We start from the raw sequence: 15,800 nt of genomic DNA on the forward strand, positions 1-15,800 counted from the left end.
AAAGCCAGCAGCCAACTCAGCACTCTGAGGTAACATTTACACAGGGGACTGAGAACATACTGTGGATCCCTACAGCTACACAGCCAGCTTGTCAAAACTGTCTTTATACCAGGAGCCGTCAGGACTTATGGACTGAGGACACCACCAGGAGAGGACAAGCACTGCAGGCACACGTTTGTAAAGCAGCACTGCTGTCATGAATTTCCATGTTCGAAGTAACTGTTCGTTCCACCCAGACGGATACGTTTACACATCATCCTGAGTATTTGTGTAATGACAGGAAATGACAAAAAATAAATAAATAAATAAATAAGAGCTCCATTATCAAATAAAACTGCTGAGACAGGACTGAAGAGACAAAAAACAAATCTTAGTCTGGCGTGTCCAACACTTTAATAAAGAATATTACAGATACAACAAACACTTATTAGTTTACTTTAATTACAAAGACTCAAAATAACCTACTAAGCACAACAAATGGAAAACATATTGCAGTTAAAACATCTATACACAGGCAAATTTACATAATATAAAACACATATATACACTCTTTTAATATATTATTATATAAAGATTTGTTTTAAACCTTTAAAAACAGGAAGCCAAACAGCTTGAAGAGGGAGCGCTTCACAGGAAAAGAACAGAACTGGTGAAAAATCACACCAACGAATCAGGTTTTAAGAGATAGGTAGTTTTTACAAACAGTTGTTGGATTCTGTGTATTTAGAACACCAATTTTTAAAACAACAGATGAAATAGAAAGATATTAAATACACAATATTTGCAGTTAAACTGTTAGGTGCTACGGATACTGGACCACTGAGGATCTAGAAACCATGTGGTGGAGCATTTAGAGGTTGTGCACTTCCTTACTGAATGTGAATGAAATATTTACAAAAACCTTTACGAACAACTGTGAGCTTAACTTTTCTTTTTAAACTGAATGTAGACGAACTGCTCATGTGATAAAAACGTGTACTAGACCCCAAATTGTGTGACATTTATGCATTCATGTTCGCATTCAAATGATGTGTCCACAGAAGGGAAAAAGGGGGAAGAAATGCAATCTTTTCTGAGTGCGAAATCCTTCAAATGACAACAGAAAGTTCACAAAATCCACAAATTCCTCAAGCTTGTAATGCTTCCATGATCCATCTACGTCCATGTCATTCATATTCATTTATGTGTTTTTTTTTTTTACAAAAGCAGCAGAATGAGGAGTGAGAGCAATGAGCTGCTGGTTGCAGTAGCAGCGATAGTCTGAGACACTCCTCGGTTGTGAAGGCGAGTGGGCCTCGGTGAGTTCTGCTTCAGTTTACTGGGTGGCAGTGCCTTCAAATCCTCCAGAGCACCATATGCAGCCATGGAGAACTCGGGGTCTCCGGTGGTGAGCAAGTCAAAGACACAAGACTGAAAGTACACATCCTCCACCTGCAGAGTCTCTCTACACTTGGCAGTGGCTCGCTCCACTGTGTAGATCTGGTGAGGAGGCCGCAGAGGGCCCAGCTCTGTGTTGGTGCCTTGAAGGTGTGGCTGCTGGCTCTGATGGCCCAGGGTGTGCTCTTTGATGAGCTCGTTGCGTGGGCAGCCGTGCAAGCACAACTGTAGACCGCCGCCGTCTTCTGAAAAGTCCAGGGTGTCTTCTGGCATGCGGATGGCAAAGGTCAGGTAGCTACCCACGCGCCGGATGATGATGGAGGTGCCAATGTAACGGGCCTGTATCCTCACCTGCCGACCGACTCCGGAGCCACCTCGCTCTGCGATGGTCAGGCTGCCACTTTCACCGCCACTGCGAGTCCCATCCTGAAAAGCCAGGGGTAGGTCTTCAGTGGTGGCCTGGTAGACCTTCTGATCTGTACAGCCATGGTAAGACTTGAAGATCACTGTGATCTGAAATAAGGACAAAAAACATTCAATTAGTGTGGAGTGACTGATTGAAACTTTACTCTTTTCTCCATCAACTATCTACTGCTGGTTCTCCAAGTCACATCACTCCTCTAACTGATCATAACAGATGCCCAATAAGTAGTACCACTTAGGGCCACAAGGTGGCAGCAGAAAACCAAATATTTCCATGCATAGGGTGTTAGTGGTTCACACTCAGCTTGCTAAAGAATGATTTGTCTCTGTTGTACTCTTTAGCCAATTAATTCATGTTGATTACAAAATCTGTTTCATATAAGAAAACAGGCAACATAATGGGGCTAATCGAGGTCAAAGTGTCACTATCATCACCCATCTATTTCCACGTAAAAGCAAACAACTGATGCTGAACTAGTACAACTCAACTAGTTGTCCATGGATGTTGTATCTAAAGGTTGCATTAGATAACTGTCCAAAACCTCCACTTCTTCTCTCCTCCATCGTCCAGCTGAGCATCAGAAAGGGGCCTAACCCCCGTTTCATGAAAAGATCCTGACAAAGCACTGGTTGTGGGTACGTTTACACACTTAAAGGTTGTATTTTATTTGATGAATGAGTTCCTGTCTTGGGTCTGGCAGCTGAAAACAACTCAGAAAACATGATGGGGGCATGTGGGTGCTGGCAAAGATGCACCAATACTACAGTCTTACATCAGGCTGCACAGCCAAGACGCACTACGAGTTTTACGAGCAATCCTATTACACAACATCGTGTAGTTTGTTGGTTTATGTTTAGCTTGGAGAATTAAAATTAGCTTAGTACAGTTAGAGTAATGCCTGATCAATGAAAGACATTTTTTAAACTATCTGGGCAAAAGACAAAGAAGAAAAAACATTAATATTAAAAACTCAGCTTCATGAGCTAAATATTAAGTAGTAAACAGAGAGAAAACGTGCACACATACACAAACCACAATCAGGCCAGGGAGACCATCCTATTTAATTAACAGAATTAAAAAAAAACAAAAACCTTTTTGCTCTTGGCCAATTATTCCTTTATTTTTCCAAATGAGTCCATATTTACACAAAAAGCAGCGAGTTAATTATTTGACCAGAGGGGTGAAAAAACATTCCAGATCGTGGCAGCGGAGGAAAATGTTTGAGTGAGCGTTAATCACTACCATATGACCACCCATGTGTTAAAGGTAGAGCGCTCATGCATGTCTGTGATTCAACACCGCTGAAGGACTCCCCTCCTCTCTTCTCCCCTCATAGATCTGAAGGAGCTCCAAGACACGAGGAATGCTGGAGACTCGAGAGGCACCATGAAATGACGATTAACTTCACATGTTTGATACTTTATGGCAATACTTGAGCTCACGCCCAAAAAAAAAAAAACTTCCTAATGTGTAGGGCATTCGTTTAAAACTTAGTATTGCATCAGTGTTCGTCTCCAACATGGACATAGGTGACCGGAGGAAGTTTCTGACATTTTACACAGATTAAACATGACCAGTTGGAGTGTCTACGTGAGCTTCACCTCCCCCAGGGGTTTGTGAGATTGACATTTTTGGGGATATTTTAGTAAAATTTTGCTCTACTCTTTAATTTTCTTTAATTAAATTGTGAGCAGTTTCACATATTTTGGTGTTAGAATAAACACACACGAAAGAGCAACTTAAACAAGTTAAGACATGAAAAAATGGACATTTCTTAGATTTAAGCTGTGCAGACACAGCTGGACACAGCTGTTCTGATGTTATCCTTACCTTACTAGTTGCTGTGGCGCTGGAGCCTAGGACAACAGGCACATTGGTCACCTGTACAGACAGGAAGCGGTTATCGATCAGAGGCCAAGCCCCCTCGACCTTGCAGGTCTGAAACTCATCTCTGAAAGTCCGTAGGTGCGGGTCTCCAAATAATCCACAGTGGGCGTATTTCTTCTGCTGACCGGCTGAGCCCGACACGAGGACCCGATTCTCGTAGTTGCAGAGCTCTAAAAGAGCTGGCCGAGACGTGCTGGGGACCTTGTCGGAAGAGGTCGGCCCATCGCTGGAACAGTTATGCTGAGAGAATAGCTCCTTAATGCGAAAGACGGCCGAGTGGTAGACCAGGTCGCCCCTACAGCTGCGTGCCTGCCGGCGGGTGCACATGGCATAGGCCCGCAGGGCGATGCAGTAGTCCACATCTAAAGCCACGTCCTCCTGCAGACCACTGGACGGTGAGGTAGATGCCACATATTCTGCATTACAGCGCTGGATTCTACACTGCTGGCAGTGTGCTAAAAGAAACAAACAAACAAAAAAACCCATGATGATCACAAAACTGTACTACAATCGGGCTGGTTGCAAGGGGAATTTCTCTTTTTGAGTAAGAACACTTCATCCCCACTCTGAAAAAAATAAATAATTCCTGAAAAGTAAACTAATGTGCACCAGAAAAAAAAAATCTCCCAAAATGCCCTACCATCCATCTGACATTTACAGACATATTACCTCAGTGCATGAGGCAGCAGACACAGCTTTTCCACTATCAAGTTTAGCTCAATCAGGAGAGCCATTAAAACGCAAATGCGTGAGCTCACGAGGCCTTAATCCCACACTGTGCTCCAAAGTCAGTCAAAACTTATTTCCCCCAACTAGCTCTCACAGAAATAGCATGTAGCCTCACTGCAGGAGGCGACCAACCTGCATTAGTTTGGCGGAGGGTGTTGAATGTGGTTTTGGCTGTTGCTGGAGGTAAGTGAAGTCCAGCCACAATGCATGGCACAGTGAGGCTCAACGTATGGGAAGAGCAGTATAGGCTGTGTAGCAGAGTTTTTGGTGGTCCGTTTCAAGGTTCCCAGTTAAGTAATGATCCACCAGTGGGTTATTTAATATCAAGGAAAACAAAGACCTACAACTACTTCTGGGAGAGAAGTAAAAAATGTGGCTATTCGTCAATTTCCTTTCAGGGTGTTCACATTACTTTTGGGTATCGTGTCTCATACGCTGACCGGGATAGTAATTCCTGCTGCAAGGTAGAAACATTTCCATCTCAGATCAGGATCAGCCAGAATCTCAACACATACTTTTACGGCAAGAGTGAGATCAACTGCAATAAACTGCTCTCTGTTTGCAACAGAATAATCTTGTATTTACTCCAAAGCTGCACCTAATCTCCAAAACAGCCTGGACAAAGACAAGATAAGCACAGAGATTTCACATCGGTAAACACTATGTTTTTGAGGGGTTTTTTTCCACCCTTTCTTCCCTTATGCAGAAGTCTGGTGCACCGGATGATTAATGCCTCTCACAGCCAATGCGCTTCAATACCAGCGCTGATCCGAGATGGAGTGCGAGAGGTCAAGTCAGACGCATCCCTCCTCTGAATTCCAACAGGCCTTCCCCCGCCTTGCTAAGAGGTCACCCGAGTCTGCCGTGATTGACACTTTTTGACAATCACCTGCCATCAACAGCCATACAGCCCCCCAAAGGCTCTTTAAGTTTGAGGACTTAGTTAAGCTACCAACAAGTTTGGGGACCATGTGGGAAGCACTAAAGCGTGAGAAAAGCAAAGCGACCACACAAAGAGTGCTTCTATTAGTAAATCACGCATTAGTGTATCTGACGTGACGAGTTTCTGTCCGAGCCCAACTCAGTGAACTTTTTTATAGCATAATAATGCCATAAATGCAAAAACAGACAGATATGGTGGCTCATATAGGTTACAATAATAACCTCTTAAGCTTCGTGATGGGTTTAGTGGACTCATCATGACTCTTGAACAAAGATGAACCTGAGGTTTTATTTTGAAAGTCACTAAGGCTGCTGTTTATTTTTGGCATCATGATTGAACACTTCCTTTGAAATGATAAGCGTATATATCAGTAATGTGCATTTCTGTTAAACAAACAAACAAACACAACAAACAAACAATATCTTAATTTTATCATAGTGCTTACAAGCATGCGCACTAGTTACTTTCTCATATAAACACAACAAATAATACCACCGACAGAGTTTAAAACAAATCTCCATACCAAGACAAATCGCCTGTGTGAGAAACAAAACTTAAACTTTACGATCCAAATGAAGAATGCCTCTGAGCCGAGCTGGTCTTTGATCCCGGGTTGGGAGATAGCAGCCACCAACACGTTCAGAGGCCAAAAAGTTGGACCCCCATGCATGGTAGCTAAATGAGGCATGAATAGGTGAATTAACATGCTCTCCTTAGTTTTTCCAACAACTCAAACAACTGAGACGTGAAAGGAAAGACAGGGCGCTGTCTACAGTACGAAATGTGTCCATCTGCGGTGTTTCTGCCTACAGAAGAAAAAGGGGAAAAAGCTCCGCGGTTTTGTTCTCGGGCTGATTGTGGGTGCTGGACGCCAGCTGCTAGCGAGCTATGCTAACGGGAAGCTAAGTCGTAACTTTACATAAGTTGGTAAAAAGATAAGTGAAGTAATGCGGGCGTGCCAAAACGTGCTGGCCACTGAGCGGTTAGGAGCAGATTGTTTGGTGTCCCTGTGTGGAAAGGGAAAAGCGGAATGTTTGACCCTAAAATGAGTCCAGAAAGCGAGTTAACTCGTGCTGATCTGCTAGCAGCGCTGCAGCCTGGAGGCTGGGATCCTGCAGCAGCAGGACAGGACCTACTTTGTCCCCGCAGCCGACGACCACCGCAAAACAACGGCCGCTTTCCTCGCTCTGTTCAACCCCACATTAATTACCCCTTACCGCACAATGCATGCAAGTACAGCATAAAGTTGACAAGAGTCACATCTGAGCCACACAACAGCAGGAAAACTTTTCCCTATCCACCTCCATTACCGGGACACAGCCTTGTATGCAGGGCATTAGGAGGAGTGGGGGAGCACGGATTGGAAAAGCAACACTTACCTGGTCGAAACAGCAGCGAAAGTAAAACCATCGTCAACGTTACACAGTCCCAAAGCTGCCGCTTAGCCGTGGTTTGAGGTCCGCTTCTCCCCATACCAATCCATTCAGTTAGAATGGAGTTCCTCGACTGCTTCTCATCGACGCTGCGGCTGCGAGAAATCAGACAAAAATTCGTCTTCCTTCCAAAGCGCTGTCATTCAAAGGGGCCCCTGTCTTCAGGGCGGCTCTACGAGGGAGGGGTCTAAAGTGTAGACGGGGCCCAGAGGTGATTGCTGGCCAATGAAAGACTAATTATTCACTAACCACTTGATATTTACATGTAGTGGCAATTACTCGGGGGGGTGAGGACAGTGGAAAAGGGCCTTCAGCGACAGTCGTGGCGGTGTGAAGCTGTAATTGCCCCGATTATAACCGAAGAATCACAGCATGCCTTGTTTATAGTAGTTAAACTGTGTGCGGATGCATAAGATGAGAATTTGGAGCATTTAGTGTATCCAGAAGTGGAAAGTAATGCAGTTTTCTCATGCAGAATTACGATATAAACTTGTGCAACAAACTTTTTTTTGCACCAACGGGGAAATGTTCTTTTTACCCCCCGTCCCCCACCCGAGGGGCAAATGTTTTTGTGTTTTCAGCATGGAGCAGGATGCTGTCACCTGCTGTTTTCCCCCACTACAGATTTGGTGGCTATTGATTGACAGCATTTGATACAGGTCTCAGATTATCAAGTGAATATTTTAAAAGCAGAACATGGCATTAGCTGGTACTGAGTGAAAAATCCTTTATCACTGACAATGGCTTGCAGTTTACCGTTAACATGTAAATTATTATAGGCATACTTGACACAAATACTGACACTGTTCTCCAAAATTCAGAAAAAATGCTCTACAAATTCATTTTCTCTCAGCAAAATCTCAGCGTGCTATTATTTTTTCCATTACATTTTCAGTTAGCAACTTGTGTGTTACTCTTTTCCCTCTGTGGCCAACTTTCCATCTCTCTCACTCCTTTAATGACACTCTGTCTTTCATTTGCACAGCTGCTGTGAGGCCGGACCATCTGCAAGGCACGCAGACTCACCAGATTCAGCCTTTCGCCTGTGACACACTCTGCGGTTTTTGTGCCATGCAAATAAAGAATGTTAATGCGCCGACCCATTACTGAATAAAATGTTGATATTTAGAAAATGGAGACTGGTGTAGTTTCAGTTTGATTAAAAGTTGAGGCTTTGTTTTAGCACAACTGGAATGTTTTTGGTTGTAGATGTGGGTCTCCTGCGCACCTCCCTCCAGACTTTATGCGAGAGAAGTGAACCCACACGCTTACTGGATCACTGGCTTTTCTGTACACATGCAGGCTCCTCCAGCAACACAACTGTGTGATTCAGGTGGCCTGTCATTCCAGCAAAAGGTCTTGAAGGCCTATATATAGAGATTATTTATATATATATATATATATATATATATATGTATATATATATATATATATATATATATATATATGTGTGTGTGTGTGTATGGGTTTGTGTAGTTTTTGTAATGGAGGGGGGCAGACAGCTCCACCGAAGTGGAACGTTTGGATTGTTCTGAGCTGCCAGAGGGGCCTCTGTCACACTGGATCCACTGTGCCAAGTTTATCCCCCCGGAGGGATCTACCTTACTCTGTTTGTGCAGCTAATTTTGGAGGTTTGTTTAGTTGATCTACTTTATGGCTGTGCTTTAGGTCATATTTTAAATTCCCTTAAACAGGTTGCGCTTCATTTTCCCCGTGACAGCCTGGACAGAGAGCACTGCTTCAGTATGACAGAGAGATCTGCTGATCAGGTTTGTCTCACCTCTTATAAAATTTGCCTTCAGAGGAGTGTGATGACATTTCCTGGGAAAAGAAAACACATTTTTTTACTTCCTTTTATAAGCACTGAAGATGAAAAACCCCCATACATACATCTGCATGTCTCTAAAAACCACAAAATCTATTATACTTGATTTTATATATTATTATAATTATATAATAATTATACTCAAAAAGCTCCTGTCTACTAAATGAGCTGAGGTTCCACACTGTGGGGTTGATGGCCACTGAAGCAAACAGTTAATTGATCCAGGTGGATGGTAAGGATGAATTCAGCACATGAAAGAAACTCAGAGACCGCCTGTCAGCCTTGATGGGTGGAGAAAGACCTCTTTATTCGTTTCTTTCCTTATTGGCGTATTGCATTGCATGACCCAGCATTTATGTATACAATACCAACTCTCTCTAAAACAAACTGGAGAGAGCGGGCACATGACAAAGGTGTCTATCATATAAAAAGATCAAGGCTAGGGTTTTTCTTTTGCTCACAGCAGGTCACTTAAAATAGTGGCACAATAGAAAAAGTCCAGAAAAGAAACTTTTATCCCCTGAGAAAGAATACAATAAAGATTTGACATTTCAACAATCTAAAAGAAGTGCTAAAGACCCCGGGTTTTGTGACAGAATGTGGAAAGTGAGGCAAAAGAGAGTGAGAAAGAAAGAATGGGAGAGTAGGGGGAAGGGGGAGAAAAAGAGGGAGTGAAGGATTGGGTTTCCTCTGACAGTGTGTCTGGGCAGCTCCACATGTTCCTCATTAAGGTCCTCACACTGTGGGACCAGCTCCACACCAGGATGCTTGTTTTTGTTATTAGGCAAACGTGCTGTGGTCTGGTGGAAGCCCCAAAACGCTGCCAGTTCAGAACCATCTCCTGAGCTCGCTGTCCTCCAACCAGAGAAGAAAACGGCTGCAGTGATGTCACATATCTACCGCTCAGCAGTGTAAACATAAAGTGCAACAGGGTACATAAAAATGTAGCTTCAAACATGCACGCATCCTGCACTTTAACCTGTAAAGCCACTTAATTTCACAAGTCTGAACCATCTGTTCACTTTACTCATTGAAAGACACCGCAAACCTTAAACACTTTAGTTTTCCCGGAAATGGGATGTTTACAAAATAATAAAAAAGTACAGTTGCAGGAAATTGGTATTGTTTCATGCTTCTGATTTTTGTTTAATTTCATGCCTGTCTAGATTTGTCAACTGAGACATGTATCATGTTTCTTCTGGAGGCTGATAGCATCAGAGATTGAAATCAAAAGCAGCAGCAGCCCTCTGTAGCCTCCGCTAGCACCACGCGGCTGCAATTTAAGAGACACACTTATTGAATTTTAAACAGGAACCAAAGCAAATTGACTTTTTTTTTTCTGAGGGCCCCCCATCTGAAATGAAGGGGCCTATGGCACAGCTGAGACAGATAGCGAGAGAGATGCAGAAAGCGAGTGTGTCTGGTTCAGGCCTCTCCCTGTGAGAGGGGATCTGTTATCTCTGCGAAGATAAGGGAAACTGTGGTGTGAGTGTATATGTGGCAGTGCTGATAGCATCTCCACTCAAGGATCCCACTTACGGCACCCTGATTGATTGATAGCTGACAGCACACACAAAGGGGGCTTTTGGAGTGTTTTTGTAGGAACCCCTCAGTAGGTATCCATGCGAGCACAAGTTTACTGTGTTTCTTTGAATCGCCCTGTCTCTGAGTAAACAGGAATTATCACACATTCATGTCATCTGTGCACAGAGTGTACTAGTCAGGATGCTGCACAGCTTCAACTTGCGAGTTTGAAAGAGAAAAAGAAGAAAGTTATTCAGTTAAGCTGAATGTGAAGCAGTTTCTGTAGTTAGACTTGTTCTGTCTAACTATTCTATTTTTTCTCTTCTCCACACAGAACCAAGCTCCTCTGTTTTCCTCACTCCTGTTTTCTAGGACAAATGTTGACACAGCATCAAGCCCCATGCTCAAGAATGGACAGTCAACTGACAGGTAACCCTAGCTCTGGGGTCACAGGGTCATCCCAGCCTGATGAGGGATGATGGGTAAAATAAATGGAGTGCAGCACACAAAGGGACCTCTGATGTCAGCCTAAAGGGAGAGTTCAGGGCAGTTTCCTCTCTGACCTCAACCTTACTTATTTGTGTGGGTTTGCTTCTGCCTAAATTTACATTTTCCAATATTTTTCAGTCTTTTTGTTCCTTTCCAGTGTTTTTTTTTTTAAAGCAGCAAAATCTTTTGCCTTTTCCAGTGCATACATTTGTCTGAACATGTCTCATCTGTCTTTTATCTTGAACACCGCCCCATTTCTAGTTACCTGCATCATGATACACGATGATGCTTTGTGCTGAGTTATGACGACTTCCTTTGCTCTCAGAGGCCTATTCACAGTCCAGCTTAATGCGCAGTAGTTCACTCAATTTCAGATGCTAAATGTAACATTTTTGTTTAAACCAGTCAAGTTTGCACCAGAATGATTTTTTTTAAATTAATCAATGCATTTTTTATGCCTAAAACGAGGGGGGAAAAAATCAAACCTTTTCTTTTTTATCACACTTTCTCTAATCTTAAGTTCCATAAATAAGTAGATGGTTCGTGAATGTGATTTAATTCAGTTATACCTATTTTAATGTAATAATGTTTTACAAGATTTTATGTTTTACATATTTTTAGTTTTGTTTTTTTCACTCTCTGCATCTAAAGCTTAATCTGCATTTGCAGTAAACCCCTACGTTTAACTGCAGCTGTTGGCATTAGTTGTGCTCTCGCCCTCCCAGATAACTGCCTTAAACCAGGAATAGATGGACAAGAACCATTTAGAGCATACATTTAGCATTTCTGATCTATGGTCTTTTATCCCAGAAGGCATTTACAGATTTTTTTCTTCCTGTTTGAGCTGGTTTAAGGCGGAAAAATTTGGATGAACATGCAACGAGTTGGATTGACTCATTGCTCACACTGTACTTTGAACACTGCTTTGTTAGGTGGGGAAAAGTGTGAGTGGAGTGGAAGGAAACTGATACAGCTGTTTTTCTCGCCCTGCTTTTCAGCAGATGTTTCTCACATTGACATTTAGTCTGTAGTTCAGCCAATCCTTATATGGCTATATGGCATCATGTACATGGAAGACACAACCTAAACCCACCTACTGTGTTTATAAGGTCCTATCGACGCTCCGGTGGGCTCCAAAAGATCTAGTCATACGGTTTTGTCGACTAATTTTATTTTAAACAAGAACTTAAACAAGCAACCTAACACAACCCCTTATGATGTTAATTATTTTTTCCTAAAATGTTGAATAGCATCTTTAGAAATCTACGAACATGCCAGAGAGGAGAAAAAAGAAACTTACCTTAGATCAGTATGTTTGTGGTATTGTGAATTGACGCACTGCTCTGAAAGGAGTTTGAACTGGTGGATGCCGTTAACCCTCGTTCCCCCTACAAATTCAGCTGGCCAACTAAGAACTCGGGCAGCTACAGGGACATATAGCCATTGGAACTGAGGCACATGACAACAGCTGTCTGTTTCAAGAATCGGCACTTTGATTAGAGCAGGATGGTAGTGAGCGATGTGGCATAATTCCTACATATCTGGGTAGGGCACTTCTGAGAAGAGGAAAAAAATGAAAGCATTAAAGCATTAAAAAAAGAAGAAGAAAGACTGAAGCGCGATCACATGCACATTTGCAATCACACCCATGCTGATAATATACTTATACTAGCTATATTCAGACATATTCATAGGCATTAAACCATGTGGCAAACTTGGAAAGCTTCCCATACAATCCAAAGTCCATCAAACACAAAGACATAAGGATATGAGTGCGGCAGACCAATGGCCCCAGTGAAAGCTGAGAATGTGTGCAATGTGAATGAGACTCCTGTCTCTTATTGTGGTCGTTTTTCATCCACTACTACTACCACCCCTGCCCCACCCCACCTTCCATATCTCTGTTTTAACACCTATATTGCATGTGTTATGTTTGTGCTGTTCACTAGGGACACTGCAGTTTGTGATTGGTAACAAAACAGTGGAGCTACGGCTTTACCTACATCAAACTCTTTCATGTGGCATCACTGGTAAAAGATAATATGAGCAGAATTCACAAACAAGAGGGATCATGCCCTGTAATGTGTGTTTGGTTATCAGTTGCTGCTGCAAACAGGCTGAGGAGATGTGAATGTGATTAACCTTGCCAGACTGACTCAGCGTGCTTGCTTCAGGACATAAGCATGCGTTCCTGGTGATTTATAGATGTAGGGTAGTCAGCCACAAGGCCTCGGGCTGAGGCAGACAGAGGGAGTGAGCAAAACAACAGTACTTAATTCAAGTCTGACAAATATTCTGCAGGAAATCCATACAGACTGCTCCATCGAATCTCTTAGACCCCCTAGTTCTTTCACAGTTGTAAATTGCAACTTGTGGGCTCAAAGATTCCACGTAAACAAAGCCCAAAGAAGAAGAAACAATGACAACTTCAGTTTATTTTACACACCAATACACCTTGCTGCTTCTGCTTTCTCCGGACAGCAGAGAAAATACGTCATTGCAAGTTCCCTGGGAAATATGTCCTGGAACAGCTGTGAATTTCCAATAAAAACGATTCCTAATCCTGCCTGCATTTTTCAGAGTTGTGAAATTACAAAATACCTCATAGTCCATATGATTCTTCCTGCATTGTTCTTTCCGCCCTCCCGGAGCCTGCTCTGTCCAATCTTTTCAGTCAAGCAGCTGTTCACGCAGACAGCTGCACTGGCCATTCATTGTAGCTGAGAGGCAATTAAAAAATCAAGCCAATGTTGTGTTTTAGTTGATGCATTGCTATTTCAACATGTAATCTCCTTTCTCGTGCATCCCCCTTTTTCTTTTATGTACACACACATCCACAAGCCAGCTCTTTTCTAAGCACACGTATGTGCACATGCTCATGAGCAGGCCCGTCAAAAGTGTCAGTGACCAAAGATCTGAGATGGAACGGAGATTTGATTTTTTTTTTTCTAAAGAGGAAAGCTCCAAATTACAGTGACATGGTACCACTGGATTTGAGGCATTATTGAGGCCAGAGACGAGAGGAGCCATGTAATCTCTAAGACTTACTGGTCCACAGATTTTTTCCATAGCTTCTTCAGTGGAGGCATGCGGCCACACAAAGTCAGACTGGCGTCACGGTGGCATTCGGCAGAGGGTTAAATCGAGCCGAGGCCCTGCCTTGTGCCACAAGCACTGATGCATTCCTATATGTCCGCGCACACGTAAACACGCACATTCGTACAAGAGCTTGCATGTCCATTTGTGCTTCTCTCTTCCAAACATGCACACATACACACATTGTCTATCCCTCCATTTGTTCTTTCCTCTCACAGCACACAGCAGGTGCGAGGGTGAGTGTGACAGAGCTGGGTTGGGTGGGTTGGGACGGGATCATCCGCAGTCTTTGGAACAGCATTTCTATTGTTTCAAAAGCGTCCTCTCTTTTGGAACTGATTTGGAAAATTTAATTGGATTCAGCCTTTGGCCCTTCTTTTTTGTCTTTTGATATAGCACAAGTGCATTTTGGGGAGTTATTAGTTTTACTGTCCCTGGCACAGAGTAAATCCAGTTCTCACTGTGTTTAAACTCATCACACAACATGGTGTTGGTCTGAGCGTAAGCAGAGATCAACCGTGGTAAGAAGTAGAATAATGACTTTGAGTAAAAGGTAAAGGTCTGTCAGCATAGGATTAAAAAAAAGCAAAAAAAAGAAACATATGCATTTTCAATCTGCTGCAGTGTACAGAGGATGATGTGTTAAGCTTGGATTGAGGGGAGTTTTCTTAGATTTCTTGCAGATATTTCAATCGTTGATGATCCATGTTGTTGCCATAATCTGGTGGATATAAGTGGATAAAAATGCATCTATGAAGAATGAAGATATAAAAATAGCTTTTTAGGAATTACACGAGAAATCGATGTTTTTGGGAAGTAAAGGCTTAAAAATCAATTATTTTCCACACTTCAGACAAGAAAACATCTATGATGCTACCAGCTCTTGTAGATGCAATGTATTATGTATAATTTATGGCTGAAAGTTACCCGAAACCTCTCATTTTATACTATAAGCCTAAACTACTGGTGGTCGATCATGTATATGGTTCAAGATTGAAGTCTACTTATTATAAAGGTATTCTTGTTGCTACTTAATTAATGTAAAATGTGTTTCTTTTTCCTTTACAGACTTAAAACGAACGTGAGATGTTGGATTCAAACTAATAATCTGATTGATTGAGCAGCTGAGAGCAGTCGCTGGGAGCAGGTTTACAGTCTTTGTACTGAAGGGATCAAAATGACTTTAGCATCTGGAGCTTGAGTTCATATATTTGAACAACAAGCTTTTTAAAATGTGAAGTGAGTTTACTAGTTTACTAAACTTACATTATCGAGCTAATTTTTTCTCAGCTAGTTTCATAGTTTCACAGTACATAATTGATTTGAACTATTTGAACTTGGATGGAGCTGAATTAAAATAAAATGTATTTATTAAAACCCCCCCTCTTGGTTAGAGCGGACTGTCCCTAGCTGAAGTGATGCTCCAAAATGATTTATTTCTAACGGCTGGTACACAGACTTACCATTATGCACAATGAATGGAAGCTTTAACCAGCTGTAGACAACACAGTGAATGGTCTAAAAAGCACAAATCCTATATTCTAGGAAGACGGGAAGTATGGATCATATGGTTTGCTGATTTCTGACTTCCTCTGGAGTCTTGTCTAATGATTGCTGGGAATAAAGGGGCCATCATCTCTCCTGCCCTACCCCCCACGCCTGCTCATGCCAAAGTACTTCCTGCCTGCCACATGTGCGCTACAGCATCCAGAAATGTATAGTACACTTTATTCTTTCTTTTACTCAAAGCGGTGCGAGTGAGAAAGTTGTCAGTCAGTTTTACAAGCCTGTTTTTTCTCTTCATCATTCTCATTTTTCTCCAACTCTTCATCTCTCTTTTCTATGCCCTCCTCATGCTCCAGACAGGGGCATTACAGACTAATAGTAGGCAGCTAGGAGCATTTTTATAATTGCCTGGGCTCATGTGCTGTGGAAAGCCAGGGCAGGGGCCAGCAGCATCAAAGCCTGACTGATCATTCCTCAGCCTCCTTCCACTGAAGGAGAGGGGTGGAGGTGGGGCACAAATACAGATGGACAAACAAACCAGGGGAAGTAAAAACTGAAGCAGATGTG

General features: G+C 42.5%; 1 protein-coding gene across 1 annotated transcript; it reads right to left on the bottom strand.

Moving 5' to 3' along the window:
- Positions 1–374: 374 nt before the first annotated feature.
- rgmd (RGM domain family, member D) lies at positions 375–7,270 on the bottom strand. Its single transcript, XM_082524363.1, has 3 exons — positions 6,740–7,270; positions 3,632–4,143; positions 375–1,890 (listed from the first exon to the last, which is right to left on the bottom strand). The coding sequence occupies exons 1-3, from the start codon at positions 6,831–6,833 to the stop codon at positions 1,198–1,200; spliced, it is 1,299 nt and encodes a 432-aa protein (XP_082380489.1). The 5' UTR covers positions 6,834–7,270; the 3' UTR covers positions 375–1,197.
- Positions 7,271–15,800: the final 8,530 nt, after the last annotated feature.

Source organism: Aulonocara stuartgranti (genome assembly GCF_965226115.1).
Source record: "Aulonocara stuartgranti genome assembly, chromosome: 23".
NCBI classification, from domain to species: Eukaryota; Metazoa; Chordata; class Actinopteri; order Cichliformes; family Cichlidae; genus Aulonocara; species Aulonocara stuartgranti.

Excerpts from the sequence above, each read along its gene's own strand:
- rgmd (XM_082524363.1), bottom strand. The coding sequence starts at position 6,833 with ATGGGGAGAAGCGGACCTCAAACCACGGCTAAGCGGCAGCTTTGGGAC. Across the intron at positions 4,144-6,739 it reads TTCGCTGCTGTTTCGACCAG|CACACTGCCAGCAGTGTAGA; the intron begins GTAAGTGTTGCT and ends TGTTTCTTTTAG. Across the intron at positions 1,891-3,631 it reads GCGCCACAGCAACTAGTAAG|ATCACAGTGATCTTCAAGTC; the intron begins GTAAGGATAACA and ends TCCTTATTTCAG.